The 16919-nt window shown below is 46.9% G+C and overlaps 1 protein-coding gene across 2 annotated transcripts; it reads right to left on the bottom strand.

Moving 5' to 3' along the window:
• Window positions 1-3455: 3455 nt before the first annotated feature.
• Window positions 3456-14051, bottom strand: LOC131471442 (lethal(3)malignant brain tumor-like protein 4). Of its 2 annotated transcripts, none has more exons than XM_058647995.1 (18): window positions 13986-14051; window positions 13602-13635; window positions 13423-13508; window positions 11923-12027; window positions 11571-11706; window positions 11387-11478; window positions 11058-11200; window positions 10656-10732; window positions 9746-9831; window positions 9525-9635; window positions 9326-9440; window positions 9062-9161; window positions 8812-8910; window positions 8663-8740; window positions 5124-5197; window positions 4874-4989; window positions 4738-4800; window positions 3456-4645 (listed from the first exon to the last, which is right to left on the bottom strand). In XM_058647995.1, the coding sequence occupies exons 2-18, from the start codon at window positions 13621-13623 to the stop codon at window positions 4238-4240; spliced, it is 1911 nt and encodes a 636-aa protein (XP_058503978.1). In that variant the 5' UTR covers window positions 13624-13635; window positions 13986-14051; the 3' UTR covers window positions 3456-4237. The 2 variants fall into 2 exon arrangements, with proteins under 2 accessions (XP_058503978.1, XP_058503977.1); XM_058647994.1 differs by having other exon boundaries at window positions 4874-5034; window positions 13986-14050.
• Between the last annotated feature and the right edge of the window lie 2868 nt (window positions 14052-16919).

A 16919-nucleotide genomic window follows, 5' to 3' on the forward strand; every position in this document is an offset into this window, starting at 1 on the left:
CAGCGTAATCCACTCATTCATCATTTAACAGACTTTAATTTCATTAATGGATGATACAATGCTGCAATCCTACCATATGTTACATTTGATCTGATATTTATTCAGCTGTAACCTGACGAGACACAAACTGAAGATGAGAATATGGATCAAACATAGTTTACTTAAGGACCTATAAATATAAAGTCCAACTGAAGTGTCCATGTTCAAACCAGTTCCATGATTTTTTGACTCTATTAAAACATTTTTCTCAACACTATTTCATGACTATATTACCACTTGTAAATATAAACGCAGTCACTGAAATGCTGTCAAACATTAAGATCTCATCTGACGCCAGATTCAAAAAGTCACTTCTAAACTACAGTGAAGTTAAAGTGTTTCCAGCTGCATCAGAAATATTCACATCAGCAATAATCTCCATCATGATCAGTGATCTATGACAGGAACATTTCACAACAATGTCTACAGTACCAGTGAGTGTCTACAGTGATGATGAGCCTACAGTAACACACGGTAACACAATCTGACAGAGTCTTAATGTCACACAGTCACAGTGTTGGTGTGCACTAAGGGAGAGCCACCCCCCCACCTTAATGACACATGAGCTCCCCTGGAAACACGATTTGTGAGATTTTGGGGGCGTCTCTAAAATATTGGCAAACTATTGTTTTTTGTTGAGTATGTACCTAACCATGCCGTGCCGTGCCGAGGCGAGTAGAGCCGGTGGAAGTACGCCTCAAGACCACGCACTAGAGTCCTTCCAGCAAACCCCCCCCCCCCGAAAAACCCGAAATCCCTAGAAAGAGTACATCCAATGAAGTATTTGCTTTAAGAATGCTGGTAGAGAAATACAGAGAAGGTCAGAGGGAGCTGCATTGTGCCTTTGTAGATCTGGAAAAAGCCTATGACAGGGTGCCGAGAGAGGAACTATGGTACTGTATGAGGAAGTCTGGAGTGGCCGAGAAGTACGTTAGACTGGTGCATGTATGCCACCTGTGAGACAGTGGTGAGGTGTGCTGTAGGTGTGACAGAGAAGTTCAAGGTGGAGGTGGGACTACATCAGGGTTCGGCTCTGAGTCCCTTCTTGTTTGCGGTGGTGATGGACAGACTGACAGATGAGGTTAGACAGGAATCTCCATGGACTATGATGTTTGCAGATGACATTGTGATCTGTGGTGAGAGCAGAGACCAGGTGGAGGAAAAGCTCGAGAGGTGGAGATATGCTCTAGAAAGGAGAGGAATGAAGGTTAGTCGCAGCAAGACAGAATATATGTGTGTGTGAATGAGAGGAACCCAAGTGGAACCATGAGGCTACAGGGAGTGGAGATAAAGAAGGTGGAGGATTTGAAGTATTTAGGGTCAACAGTCCAGAGCAGTGGAGACTGTTGGAATGGGTGGAGAAAAGTGTCAGGGGTAATGTGTGATAAAAGAGTATCAGCCAGAATCTAAGGAAAGATAAACAAGACAGTGGTGAGACCAGCGATGCTGTATGGTCTAGAGACAGTGGCACTGAGGAAAAGACAGGAAGCAGAGCTGGAGGTAGCAGAGATGAAGATGTTGAGGTTCTCTTTGGGAGTGACAAAGATGGATAGGATCAGGAATGAGTCAATCAGAGGAACAGCACATGTTAGATGTTTTGGAGATAAGGTCAGAGAGGCCAGAATGACATGGTTTGGTCATGTACAGAGGAGGGATAGTGAGTCTATTGGTAGAAGGATGCTGGGGTTGGAACTGCCAAGCAGGAGGTCTAGAGGAAGACCAAAGAGAAGGTTTATGGATGTAGTGAAAGAAGACATGAAGTTAGTTGGTGTGAGAGAGGGGGATACAGAGAACAGGGTGAGATGGAGGAGGCTGATTCGCTGTGGTGACCCCTGAAGGGAGCAGCCGAAAGGAAAAGAAGAAGAAGACAGTACAGAGTCAGAGCTCATGAGTTTTTAATGACATCCTCCTGGTGACTGTGTGGTTCTGCTGTGGATCATAACACTGGGTTGGCATTATGTGGTTCAGGTCCTTTCTGACTGGAAGAACCTTTTGTGTCGGCCTTGATGGTTTTGTGTACTCCTCGGCACCTCTCTCCTGTGGAGTGCCGCAGGGTTCCATTCTCGGGCCTCTGTTGTTTTCTTTGATTCCACTTGCTTCTGTGATTCATGTTCCTCTGAAGAGAAAACCTGGGTTCTTTGACACTTTCAACGAAAGCATCACAACAAACATTGTGGGGGGAAAATGGATTCTGAACAGATCAGCTGTTATAAATTAAATTAAACCTGTTTTTGAGAGATTGATTCATGCATTCATCACAATTTGCCTTGATTACTACAGCGCCTTATATGCTGGGGTTAGCCTGGTTTCACTGGAGCTCACAGACACGAGCACATCACTTCACTGGCTCCTGGTGAATTACAGGATCCATTTCAAAATGACAATGAATTAAAATCTTACAAGACACTTAGCTACCAGACAGACAGACAGACAGACAGACAGAGCTCACTGAGAGGTGTGACCCTGCTCTCTACAGTTTGAAGTTCTTTTAATTGATCAAACTCAGACCACAAACATCAACACTTGAGCTGTTACCATGGAAACATCTGTCCCGCCCCTCACTGTGTCATCACAGAGGCTTTCAGGCGGAGATACAAATATATAATAAATATAGATATATAGATATAGATTTATGTAGAAACAATTAAAATAGAACTATATAGAAACAAAGTACAGAACAAAAAACTGCAAACACAAAAACCAGGTCCTCATGGACCTTCTCTGTGGTCTTTTCCTCCATCTTCAACATGCTTTCTTTGGATTTTAGGTAAAATAGTGCTTTTCTTGATGACCACTCCAACCTGCTTTACGCTACAGTTTTGGGTGGGTGGGGCAGCTCAGTGATTAAAGGTGACATGGATGCTGGTATCGCACATAGTATATGTTAGTTATAGAGGTCTACATATACACTGCCTGCCACTGCCGTCAGTGAGGAGATATTTCGATCGGCTTGTTTGCAGCGACGGAGGATTTTGACCATGAAAACAAGTTACTACACTGCCTGGCCAAAAAAAAGTCACCACCTAAAAAAAAGGGCTTTGATTACTCACTCATTCACTGTGGCATTGTTTCCATAAGCTACTGTAATGTCACAAGATTTATTTCTGTCCAGTGTTGCATTGATTTTTCACCAAGATCTTGTATTGATGATGGGAGAGTCGGGCCACTGAGCAAAGCCTTCTCAGGTGTGGACTCTGTGGTGAAAATGATGTCTCATGCTCCCTGAACCACTCTTTCACAATTTGAGCCTGATGAATCCTGGCATTGTCATCTTAGAATATGCCCATGTCATCAGGGAAGAGAAAAATGCATTGATGGAATAATCTGGTCATTCATTATATTCAGGTAGTCAGCTGACCTCATTCTTTGGGCACATAATGTTGCTGAACCTAGACCTGACCAACTGCAGCAACCTGTTTTCTTTGTTAAATCCAGGTGGCCAGGTTTTTTTTTGGCCAGGCAGTGTATTATCTTGTTTTCATGGTCAAAATCCAATCGCTGCAAAACGAGCTGATCGAAATATCTCCTCACTGACGCTCTCGTCAGCCGCGCTGTTTCAGACCAAAACCACACCCCCAGAACACAGACTGTGTTGTGATTGGCCAGCCAACAAGAGCTTTCCCACTGTCCTGTGATTGGTCAGGTACCTGGAAGTGACGTCATTAGCACGTCAGCTCTCAGATACACAGCTCCCCCTCTGGCACGGTGGATGCTCTGCATCTCAGCAGCTACAACCAGAGTAGTTCTTCTTCTTCTGCGGTTGAATGTACGCAACCGGATGTGGCCGGACTAGTGCCCGCACCAGGAGGAGCTACGGTGGTGAGGTTTACTGATGACATCATCACCAAACGGAAGTGCCTTTCCGCTGTGCAGAGCCCAGGAAAACAATAAAAGCCTATTTTTTCAGCAGAGGCTGAACTGTTTGTTCTGAAACTTATGAACTGATGTTCTCTGTTTAACTGATCTTTGTTAGGCTCCGCCTCCCTACACCAGATCTAGCACTATAAATACACACCCTGCCCCTCAGGAGGCGGAGCCTGAAGTAGAGATAAAAGTAATTTGACCTGAAGAGACCTGAAGTGACCTGAAGAAACCTGAGGAGACCTGAAGAAACCTGAAGAGACCTGAAGAGACCTGAGATCTTTGTTGTAACAAAGATCTTCCTCCCTCCCGGGGGGGGAGTCTAAACACAAGATTGCTATGTGTGTGATTGGATCGTGTCCTCGGCGTGTGATTGGATCGTGTCCTCGGCGTGTGATTGGATCGTGTCCTCGTCGTGTGATTGGATCGTGTCCTCGGCGTGTGATTGGATCGTGTCATCGGCGTGTGATTGGATCGTGTCCTCGGCGCGTGATTGGATCGTGTCCTCGGCGCGTGATTGGATCGTGTCCTCGGTGTGTGATTGGATCGTGTCCTCGGCGTGTGATTGGATCGTGTCCTCGGCGTGTGATTGGATCGTGTCCTCGGTGTGTGATTGGATCTTGATGTTGCCGTGTTTGAACATGAGGATGGAATTGTAAATCTTGAGGGCGGGGCCAAGTTTGATTGACATGATCCTGATCATGTCACTCTGTGTCAGCAGGAGGAAGGCCCGCCCATCAATTTGCTAAAAGGCAGAGATACAGCCACTAATCAATCAGATCACACCAGGTTCACTGTGATGTCATCAAATCTACAGCAGCTGATTGGTTGTCTCACCTCGTCTCTGAACAGAGACGCCTGATTTTCACAACCAGGAAGTGACTCCACGAAATCTGACACCTGCAGAGAGACAGACAGGTCAGAGAGACAGACAGGTCAGATACAGACAGAGAGAGACAGGTCAGAGAGAGACCTGTTGGACGCTCCAGTGTTGGACAGCAGTGGCGTGGACTCTAGCGACCCCTGGAAGCAGCTTACGATGTTGTTCCCAGCAGAGAGACAGGTCACGACCAGGCTGAGCTGACATGGCTGACAGGAAGACAGACTGGTGAAGAGCAGCATGAAGACTAGACTCTGAGAGAGACAGACAAGTCAGAGAGATAGACAGATCAGAGGAAAGACAAGTCAGAGACAATGGAGACTCTAGAGTTGATGCGCTGTACCTGGTCCTGGAGCTGTCAAATGAAGCTCCTCCTCTTCTGGTTTCACACGCAATAATTTGGTTGTGTGAGGCAGTCTGGGGGTGGAGCCAAAAGAGAGGTAGGAGAATGGTGGACACACACACACACACACACACACACTTGTCTTCCTCTTTATGATCTCAGTATTTGGTATCTGTTATGGCTTTCTCTCAGCTGTCTGTCAGATTAGGGGATTAGATCAGATTGCTGTAGGTGAGAGTCTGAATGGTTGTGTGTGTGACCCTGTGATGGGCTGTGATCAGTCCAGGGTCGACGCCCCTTTTCACCAGTCAGCTGGGCTTGGTATCAGCGTCATGGACTCCACTCCATCATTTGACACACACATCAAATCTGTCACTAAATATATTTTTTCCATCTCAAAAATGTCTGGCGACTCTGACAGACCCTCCCTGATTCATGCTTTCATCACATCACACCTGGACTAATGCAACCCAGTTCTGTTTGGACATCCAGAACTCTCACTCGGACCAAACCTTGGCAACACATCACCACATACTGAAACATCTCCCTGTTAAGATCATCAGCTTCTCCTCCTCTGTTAGAAGTCTCTCCATTCACTTGCTTCACATTATCTCTCAGACCGCCTCCATGTGCATCCTGTGGTTTTTTCTTGTACAGCAACCTTTGGTGAAAGGCACTTTATAAAGCAACGGTATTATTATTGATTATCATTTTAACAACAGGTTCAGATGGACTCCTGTGTGTTTGTTTTATGTGTCTTTATAATAATAGATTTTATTTGTATTGCACTTTACATTCGAACAACAAATCTCAAAGTGCTACAGAGTAAAAAACAAGATAAAAAAATGTGCTATATGCTTTTCTAAAAAGGTAGGTTTTGAGTTCTTTTTTAAAAGCATCCTCTGTCTGTGGAGCCCTGAGGTGGTCAGGAAGGGCAATCCACAGACGGGGAGCGGCAGCTTCGAAAGCTCTGCCCCCATGGTCTTGAGCCGTGTCCTTGACCCCAAGGTTGGTAATGGAGGGAGAGAGGGGATGTTGTGGCCTAAAGGTGAAACTGAGGTTATGGGGGAAGAACAGAGTTGTTGAGGAGTACCGGTTTGAATGGCTTCTGTTTTTGAGCCGTTCAGCTGCAGGAAGTTTTGACTCATCCATGCGTTTATCTCCTCCAGGCAGGAGCCGAGACAAGCAACAGTGGCAGAGGGGGACCCAGAGAGGGAGACCTTAAGGTAGAGATGTGTGTCGTCAGCATAGCAGTGGAAATTAATTCCATGCCTGCTGACGACACACCCGAGGGGAAGCATGCAGATGGTGAAGGGGGTTGGACCGAGCACGGAGCCCTGGGGGACCCCACAGGTGACAGTGTGGGGGCGAGATTTAGCATCCCCCAGGACCACATGCTCGGCCCTGTCAGTGAGATAGGAGCGGAACCAGTGAAGGGCAGTGTCAGAGAGGCCGATGAAGTGATGGAGACGGTGGAGGAGGATGTTGTGGTCAATGGTGTCGAACGCAGCAGAGAGGTCGAGAAGAATGAGGAGGGATGTGGAACCTGAGTCAGAGGACATCAGCAGATCACTGGTGACTCTGATGAGAGCTGTTTCTGTGCTGTGGGATGGGCGGAAATCGGATTGGAATTTTTCATAGAGGTAATTTGATTTGAGATGGTTGTGAAGCTGGATGGAAACAACTTTTTCTAGGATTTTGCTAATTTGAAACGGGTCTGTAATTTGACAGAGGGATTGGGTCTAAGGTTGGTTTTTTGAGTAGAGGTTTTATCAAAGCTGTTTTGAGGGAGGGAGGAATGTTGGCTGTTTGGAGAGAAAGATTAATGATTTTTGTTATAAGAGGGGTAATGGAATGGTTGTGTGTTTTGAGCAGAGGAGAGGGGAGGGGATCAAGGGAGCAGGTGGATGGTTTGGATCTGCGGATGATCTTCTCGACCTCCTGCTGCGTTGTGGGGATGAAATGTGAGATATGTTGTGTGCTGAAAGTTGCTGGGATGTCTTGAATGGGACTATGCATTTGGAAGATAGATGAGCGGATATTCAAGGAACTTGTTGCAGTTACTGTCTGTATGAGTGTAGTATGGAGTGATCTGAGGTTTGAGAATGTGATTTACTGTACAGAAGAGCTGCTTGGAGTTACCTGGGTTATTGTTGATGATTGTGGAATAGTATTCTGACCTGGACACGGAAAGGGCTTTAGCGTAAGATCTTTGATGTTCCCGGTAGGCCAACTTATGCACCGTCAGGCCGGATGTTACGCTGGCTCGCTCCAGGACACGGCCTGACCTTTTCATTTGCCTCAGCTCCTTTGTGTACCATGGGGCAGACCGGAGAAGGAGACTGTCCGTTTTTTCAATGGTGCATGAGAGTCCAGGATGGAGGATAGACTGTTATTGTAAAAATCCACAAGGTTGGAGACTGAGGAGGATGTAGGTGGGAGAAGAAGCTGGAGATGATGACTGAAAGAGGGGGAATCAATGTTATTTAGGTTCCTGAAAGTTATTGTACGTTTTGGTTTTGTGTAGGGAGATGGCAGGGAGAGTTTCATGTTGACTGCCTGATGGTCAGACACACCAGTGTCATATACATGGAGCTCAGTGACTGTGAGCGAGTCTGTGATAACTAGGTCCAGGGTATGGCCTTTATTGTGGGTGGAGACATTGACATGTTGGGTGAGGTTGAGGCAGTCCAGTACTTCTTTTAATTTTGTGGCAAGTCGATTGGAGGTAGAGTCCATATGAATATTAAAATCACCCATTACCAAAATGTTTTTGTAGGATGTGCAGAGTGAAATGAGGAAATTGTGTATATCTGTAATAAATGTTGGTTGGGATTTTGGAGGACGATAAATAAGAGCTATTGTTACATTAAGAGGGTGTTTGCATTTGAGTACCAGATTTTCAAAAGAACAGAAATTTGGGGCAGACAGAAGGCTCAATTCAATGTCACTGTGGTGTAAAACAGCAAGGCTGTGGTGACGCTTGGAGCTCCATTGAGCTGCCGAACATGCCGGCTCTCGAGTTACAGGTGTTAGCTGATGCTAACGTTAGCCAGTATCCTTGCCACCAATAGTGGTGGATGACGGTCAGACCAGCCAAGATGATCCACAACAGGAGAGGAGATGGTAGTCCACCTGTGGGCCTTCGTTAGATGGCAGGATACATCCAAGAGCTGAATGGCTTTTGCTTCATCTGGGCCCCGGCAAATGCCAGAGCTGCTGTTAGCACGTTCGCGGTGGGCGCTGGGCTTAAAACCCCACGTGCGGAGACAGTCGTCCAAGGACACACAGTTCAAAGAAACAGCTCCACCATTGTGGAGACTGTCCGCACTGGGACACGGCGGGGACGAGCGGCGAACAGTCAATGCCAGCTACCTCTCCGCACCCTAGTATTCTCAAATGCATGCCTAACCACTTTATATCATTTGAATCTTTGATGTTGTCTTCTGTTTCACTGATGTTTGTTGACATCATCCTGCAGAACTTCATCAGAACTTCAGATGCTTTAAACGTGAGTTTGAGTTGAGTCTGTTTCTCACCTGTCTGTCAGTCTTCTTTTCCCCAGTGGAAGCAGAACAGAAGCGTCGTTAGGCTCCCCCTCTTCCTGGACACCTGCCCTACTCACAAACACACAGGGTCAGAGGTCACTGATGTCACGTCTGTTATGTCCATGGTTGCCATCGGTTACCTCATGGTGACAGGTACGAGGGTTCTCTCTCCTCCCAGACGGTCAGGAAGCACCGCCTCTTTACGCATGTTAATGTCTGAGTACGGACAACCAAAGGCACTGAGCGACGAGAGAGAGAGACGGGAAGAGACGATGGAGAGATAGACAACACACATGGATCAGAGAAAACATCATGTCATGAGTCATGACCCTCCACATCAATCCACTACATATTCACCAGCATGTTACTGGAGGTCACGTGTGTGTGTACCTGTGATGTCCTGTGTATTTGGATCCTTTGATGTGTCCAACTCCTCGACAGCCTGGAGTGGGACACACACCCTGAGAAGGGGAGGAGATGGGGGAGGGGCCTGTCTCACACACACACAAAAAGAAGAGCAACCAATGTTAGCTACTGTCTGTGACCCGTCTGTCTGACTGGTCTGTTGTTCTGTGACCCGTCTGTCTGACTGGTCTGTCGTTCTGTGACCCATCTGTCTGACTGGTCTGTCGTTCTGTGGCCTGTCTGTCTGACCTGGGGGTGGCTCCAGTGGGTGTCCGGTGCGTTGGCACCAGCCGACAGGGTGAAGGTCACAGAGGTCGCTGTCACACCACACGTCAAACTGTGAAGACCAGCCGTCAAAGTGAACCTGCACACACACACACACAAACCCTGATGATGTCATCACATTAGGTCACACACACAGTGAGACAGACAGGTAAAGACGGAGCACCTTCAATCTGAAATCCTCTGCTTCTGTTACCGAGGCAACGCGGATCAACATGGGGTTCCTCCTGTCGACAACCTCCAGCCTGTGGTTTTCCTGGAAACCATGAGGAGCTCTCTGATTGGACAGAAACAAAAACACACCTGTGAATAACTGTACTACTCTCAACACACACACACACACACACACACACACACACACACACACACACACACACACACACACACCTGTCTGAAGGCTGATCTGGGAGCAGCAGTTGATCCAGTTTCCTGCAGATACTCCTCCCACAGGAAGTTCTCAGGCTTTGGATAACCTGTAACACAAAGGCCATTTCTCAATACTCAAGTACGCAAGCATGTACTTGCGTACTTGGGAAGTATATAGTTGAGAAGTACGCCTCGAGTACATACTCGCCAAGTACAGAGTACACAAGTATGATTCTTCAGTTAGAACAGCGGCTACTTCCTTGTTCAACTGTTTGAATTGCGGGTGGCGCCGAGTGCTTAAGCCTCATTAGCGCCACCTACAGTGTTGATAAATGAACATATGAAATACTTTTAATAAATGCAGATATATAGTTATTATTTTCACATTTTCAATATTTAACTTCATTTATTAATTTATTTCTATTAAACTATACAGACCAATGTGGATATATAACAGCATTGTAGAGTAGTGTGTGTGAGTATATATATCTATATATTTATGTACATATTATATTTAAATACAGATACAATGACCATGGGACTTTAATATAAATCTAAAATTCAAAGTTAAAATAAATAAAACATTAACATATACAAACTTTCAAACTGTCAGGTCAAAACGTTTCCATTAAAAACAAAATAACAAGTGAACAACAAATCTATGGATCACACCGAGCTTGTAATGACAGATCAGGCCGAGGTAACGCTGCTGAGCGCCGAGCGTCCACAGAGGCGGAGCTTATCACCTCCGACAACGCCGCTGCCAAACTATAAATACGTCAGATCTTAATACACAAACCACATGTTTGAATTCTAAATGACTCATTTCTTGCCTCAAATGATCTTAAAGCGTATGTATTCTCTGCTGCTATGTTTTACTTGTAAGTATGGATATTGAGAAACGATGGTGTGTGTGTGTGTGTTTACTTACCCTGTGGAGAGGTCAAAGGTCGTCCCTGTTCTTCACACCAGCCGACAGGATGAATGTATGGACTGTCACTGTAACACCTGACAGATCAGATCAGTCAGTTAATCATCACTGAGTCCTGTAACCTGTCTCTGTGTAACCTGTCTGTCTCTCGCTCTCTCTCTGAGTGAGTGAGTGAGTGAGTGCTTTTTTTTTATTAAATATGCTTTTTTAATAATATTTTATAATATGATTTTTTTAATCTTTTCTCTAACTTCATCTTTATAAATATTTGTGGTTTATCACAGTTAATAGTATAAGGTGTGTATGAGGTACAGGTAGGTGAGGAACAGGTAGGTGAGGAGCAGGTAGGTGAGGAACAGGCAGGTGAGGTACAGGTAGGTGAGGTACACCCGTCTTCCTCACCAGTAGTCATATGTGTCGTCCCAGTTGTCAAAATGAACAAGAAATCGATCTTCAATGACGTCAGTGACAGAAGCGACGCAGACAAGTCCTGGATTCTTCCTGTCAACCGCCTCCAATTTCATCCCCACCTCAAACCCACACTCCTGAGAGACAGACAGGTCACAGAGAGACAATCAGGACACAGAGACAGACAGGTCACAGAGAGACAATCAGGACACAGAGACAGACAGATCACAGAGACAATCAGGACACAGAGACAGATAGGACACAGAGCGACAATCTGGACAGAGAGTCAGACAGGTCAGAGAGACAGGCAGGTGTATACTGACAGCAGTGTGACAGGTGAACAGAGTGGGTGGAGCAGCATGAGATCCTGTGGACTGAAGGTAGACCTGCCAATCAAAGGCTGTCTCACTGTGGCCTACAGAGAGACAGACAGGAGCAGTGATGTCACAGTGAAGTCACAGCAGTCAGGTGGTTACCTGTGACAGGCGTGGAAATACACAAGCTTACCTTTAGGTGGGTGGAGTTTGTGGTTGTTGTCTCGACACCAACCCACTGGTCTAATATCTGCTGAGTCAGCATTTACCCAGAAGTCATAGCACTCTGAGTATCCGTCGATATGGAGACGCAGTCGATAACCAATCACCTGTTAGAGAGACAGGTGTGTGTGTGTCATTGTGACAAACCTGTCTTACTGAAGACATTTTGTCTCACAACTTTAAAGGGCCTTTTTAGGGTTAAGACCTGGTTTTAGGATTAGGGTTAGAATTGGGTTTAGGTCAGGGTTCTGGAATGTCCTTTACCCTTTACTAAGATATAAAACAAGTGTGTGTGTGTGTGTGTGTGTGTGTAAATGTCTTACCTCAGCAACCGTTAAAACACAGAACATGGACGGGTGCAGCGGGTCAACGCCCTCTAACTTCATCCCAACTTTAAAACCTGATCTTCTACTGGGAAACAACTGAAACTGAGGGAGGGAGAGTTTGTTAAACGAAAAAAGTTTAGCAATCTGTAATTTTACTGCACTTTGTTGTATCCACTTTTAGGCTTTTGAGCTTTTTTTTTAGTGTGTGTTACGACTGGGGATGTTGTGTGTGTTGTGTTGTTGCTCTGTTGTTTTTCTCCGTGCAGGCTGACATCAATCCCAGCTAATCAGCTGCACCTTAAAAGGAGGAGGTGATCCGCGGTCTCTCTCTCTCGCTCTCTGTTGACGGCTGTGTGAAACTGTGTGTTCCTCCAGTCGTGTGCAGCTGGTTATCCTTACAGCCGTGGCGAGCTGTGTGATATGCTGCAGCTACGTGAAGCTCTGTCATTTTTGCGTTGTTAAATATCCTGAAGGTTAATAAAAAAAACGGATTTTCTTTTGAAAACTGGTCCTCGAATCCTTCTCCCCCGGGTTATTATAATTTAATTTAAATCAATATAATATGCTCTTAAATCAATATAATATGCTCTTAAATCAATATAATATGCTCTTCAATCAATAAATAATGCTCTTAAATCAATATAATATGCTCTTCAATCAATAAATAATGCTCTTAAATCAATATAATATATAATATGCTCTTAAATCAATATAATATGCTCTTAAATCAATAAATAATGCTCTTAAATCAATATAATATGCTCTTAAATCAATATAATATATAATATGCTCTTAAATCAATATAATATATAATATGCTCTTAAACCAACTGCATCACCATGTGGTACGGCAGCACTACGGCCATGGCCTGCAAACGCCTGCAGAGAGTGGTACAGACAGCTGAGAGGATCACCAGGTCTCCACTGCCCTCTCTGCACCCACACACAACATGGACTGTTTACACTCCTGCCCTCAGGACGGAGGTACAGGAGTGTGAAATGCAGGACGACACGTTTTAAGAACCCTTTCTACCCCACTGCCATCAGAATCCTCAAAAGCTGAACGGGCTACACTTTTCACTGTCACTTTAAATCTGTCATTGTCACTTTACACCTGTTACTTGAGCACAGCACCTTTGCACTATTAGGGTTCTTCTGTGTATATTCATATATCTACATATGTTTTTTATGTATATATATATATATATATTTCTTTCTTTTTTATTTATATTTTATTATTTTTCTTATATGTATATTCATATACATTTTTTTTAAAATACTATTTCTTTGTGTACTTTTTGCTGGTATTTTTGGAGTGGACAGCACAGTAAGAATTTCATTGTACAGGGAAATGTGTTTCTTTACTGTGCATATGACAATAAACACTTTGAATCTTGAATCTTTGAATCTTGAATCAAGACTAACCCCCATAAAGGAGGGAGGTGGAAGGGTTAGGGATATATTATGTTGATGATGTGTGTGTGTGTGTGTGTGTTACCTGTGTGAACAGTGACACAGGAGCAGCTTCACATTTCTGTTCCTTCAGGTACTGATGCCACGACCAGAAGCGTCTCTTTACACTGACTACACACACACACACACACACACACACACACATTGTTGTCACCATGGTAACATCCAGGCTCCCGCATTAATGAACCTTCAAAGTGTTGTTACCTTGAGAGACTTTGTTCTTCATCTTTGTTTTTTTCTGTTCAGAGAGGAAGAGGAAGGGTGCGCACGCGCACGCAAACACAGTTAAGCAGATGATTCATATAAAAACATGACACTGTATAGCTCTACGTGTGTGTGTGTGTGTGTGTGTGTGTGTGTGTGTTAATTCTTATTGTGAATATGTGACCGGAAGTTGTGTTTTCTCCTCTCACTTCAACCAGGAAACAACAAACATCTGAGCGCGGCTCTCTCTGGCTCTCTCTGCCGGGCTCCGAGCTCCTGACAGCGGCTGTAGCTCCACAGAGGAGCCGCTCAGAGGAGCCGAGGTCCGGGCTCAGAGGAGCCGAGGTCGGGTTCAGAGGAGCCGCAGTTTATTCACTAACTTACCGTGTGCGTTGATCCGCGTCAGGCGGTGACAGCTCCAGCACGCGGAAGTAACGACACGTCACTGCGCGTGCGCTCAGAGAGAGAGAGCGATAGAGAGAGAGAGAGAGAGAGAGAGAGAGAGAGAGAGAGAGAGAGACAAGAGGACTCACTTCAGATAAACACCAGAACCAGTTAGACTTCCCAATTTCACTTGAAGAACTACAGGACAAAATAAAATAACTCGAAAAGCAAGAAGTCCTGTGGTGCTGATGGCATCCAAGATTAAATATTCAAAGTCTTAAACATTTGGAACCAAGCACTGATCACACTGCTGCGTCCACCTCATAACTACAGAACTACAGCAACCTCAAAACCTCAAAACCTCACCAATCGACCACAGACTTCTACACTTCTGAAAATAACTGCACAGCAGACCATCAACAACCAAATAAACCAAAAACAAAAGGAAAAGTGTTTGGCACGAGTCATATCTGCTGTACATGACGTTATCAAATCAATGTACACAAACAATGAGTCTCCAACTCACATACACATTGACCCTCTGATTGGCCGACGGGCTCTGTGTCGCCTGGCTGACCCTCTGATTGGCCGACGGGCTCTGTGTCGCCTGTCTGACCCTCTGATTGGCCGACGGGCTCTGTGTCGCCTGTCTGACCCTCTGATTGGCCGACGGGCTCTGTGTCGCCTGGCTGACCCTCTGATTGGCCGACGGGCTCTGTGTCGCCTGGCTGACCCTCTGATTGGCCGACGGGCTCTGTGTCGCCTGTCTGACCCTCTGATTGGCCTACGGGCTCTGTGTCGCCTGTCTGACCCTCTGATTGGCCGACGGGCTCTGTGTCGCCTGTCTGACCCTCTGATTGGCCGACGGGCTCTGTGTCGCCTGTCTGACCCTCTGATTGGCCGACGGGCTCTGTGTCGCCTGGCTGACCCTCTGATTGGCCGACGGGCTCTGTGTCGCCTGTCTGACCCTCTGATTGGCCTACGGGCTCTGTGTCGCCTGGCTGACCCTCTGATTGGCCGACGGGCTCTGTGTCGCCTGTCTGACCCTCTGATTGGCCGACGGGCTCTGTGTCGCCTGTCTGACCCTCTGATTGGCCTACGGGCTCTGTGTCGCCTGGCTGACCCTCTGATTGGCCGACGGGCTCTGTGTCGCCTGGCTGACCCTCTGATTGGCCGACGGGCTCTGTGTCGCCTGTCTGACCCTCTGATTGGCCGACGGGCTCTGTGTCGCCTGTCTGACCCTCTGATTGGCCGACGGGCTCTGTGTCGCCTGGCTGACCCTCTGATTGGCCTACGGGCTCTGTGTCGCCTGTCTGACCCTCTGATTGGCCTACGGTCTCTGTGTCGCCTGTCTGACCCTCTGATTGGCCGACGGGCTCTGTGTCGCCTGTCTGACCCTCTGATTGGCCGACGGGCTCTGTGTTGCCTGTCTGACCCTCTGATTGGCCGACGGGCTCTGTGTCGCCTGGCTGACCCTCTGATTGGCCGACGGGCTCTGTGTCGCCTGGCTGACCCTCTGATTGGCCGACGGGCTCTGTGTCGCCTGTCTGACCCTCTGATTGGCCTACGGGCTCTGTGTCGCCTGTCTGACCCTCTGATTGGCCGACGGGCTCTGTGTCGCCTGGCTGACCCTCTGATTGGCCGACGGGCTCTGTGTCGCCTGGCTGACCCTCTGATTGGCCGACGGGCTCTGTGTCGCCTGTCTGACCCTCTGATTGGCCGACGGGCTCTGTGTCGCCTGTCTGACCCTCTGATTGGCCGACGGGCTCTGTGTCGCCTGGCTGACCCTCTGATTGGCCTACGGGCTCTGTGTCGCCTGGCTGACCCTCTGATTGGCCGATGGGCTCTGTGTCGCCTGGCTGACCCTCTGATTGGCCGATGGGCTCTGTGTCGCCTGGCTGACCCTCTGATTGGCCGACGGGCTCTGTGTCGCCTGGCTGACCCTCTGATTGGCCGACGGGCTCTGTGTCGCCTGTCTGACCCTCTGATTGGCCTACGGGCTCTGTGTCGCCTGTCTGACCCTCTGATTGGCCGACGGGCTCTGTGTCGCCTGGCTGACCCTCTGATTGGCCGACGGGCTCTGTGTCGCCTGTCTGACCCTCTGATTGGCCTACGGGCTCTGTGTCACCTGTCTGACCCTCTGATTAGCCGATGGGCTCTGTGTCACCTGTCTGACCCTCTGATTGGCCGTCTTGTTTTGTCATATGGTTTGCCTGTTTTTAACCTTGAGATTTGTGATGCAGTGTTTTCTGGGCACATGCCTGTGTTATTCGAGGTTATCTTTTTAAATTTCAATGACAAAAAGTGTTTGGTGGCACCACTGGGACCCCCCACGTAGATCTGGGCTGCTTGGCACTGCTTTTAAAACCCACTATCACAAACCTGGGGGTTAAAATCGACTCTGATCTGAAGCTTGACAACCAGATCAGGTCTGTTGTTAAATCAAGCTTTTTTCAATTGAGGCAGCTGGCCAAAATAAAGCCAATTCTTTCGAGGCAACATTTTGAAATGGTCACCACTCGGCTGGATTACTGTAATTCACTTTATGTGGGGGTTAGTGCGTCCTCCATTGCCCGTCTTCAGATGGTACAAAACGCTGCCACACGTCTTTTAACTGGCACACATTAATTTGAGCACATTTCCCCCATTTTAGCTTCACTCCACTGAAGGATTGATTTTTAAAATGATTTTTTTTTTTTTTTAAATCCCTGAATGGTCTTGCCCCGCCCTACCTCTCTGAGCTTCTACATCCATACTCACCCACTCACTCTCTCAGGTCAGCTGATCAGCCTAAAACCAAGCGGAAGCTCAGAGGGGATCGTGCCTTCGCTGTCGCAGCTCCAAAACTTTGGAATGATCTGCCTCTGCACATAAGACCTTGTCTGTTTTTAAATCCCTTCTTAAAACCCACCTTTTCTCTTTGGCCTTTGACAC

This window comes from Solea solea, chromosome 13, assembly GCF_958295425.1.
Source record: "Solea solea chromosome 13, fSolSol10.1, whole genome shotgun sequence".
In the NCBI taxonomy this organism is placed as follows: domain Eukaryota; kingdom Metazoa; phylum Chordata; class Actinopteri; order Pleuronectiformes; family Soleidae; genus Solea; species Solea solea.

What these genes read in the sequence shown, in the direction of transcription:
- LOC131471442 (XM_058647994.1), bottom strand. Translation starts at nt 13,623, where the DNA reads ATGAAGAACAAAGTCTCTCAAG. An exon ending in CTGTGTCACTGTTCACACAG is followed by an intron (nt 12,028 to 13,422) that starts GTAACACACACA and finishes TCCCTCCCTCAG; the next exon opens with TTTCAGTTGTTTCCCAGTAG. An exon ending in CTCGTACCTGTCACCATGAG is followed by an intron (nt 8,741 to 8,811) that starts GTAACCGATGGC and finishes GTTTGTGAGTAG; the next exon opens with GGCAGGTGTCCAGGAAGAGG.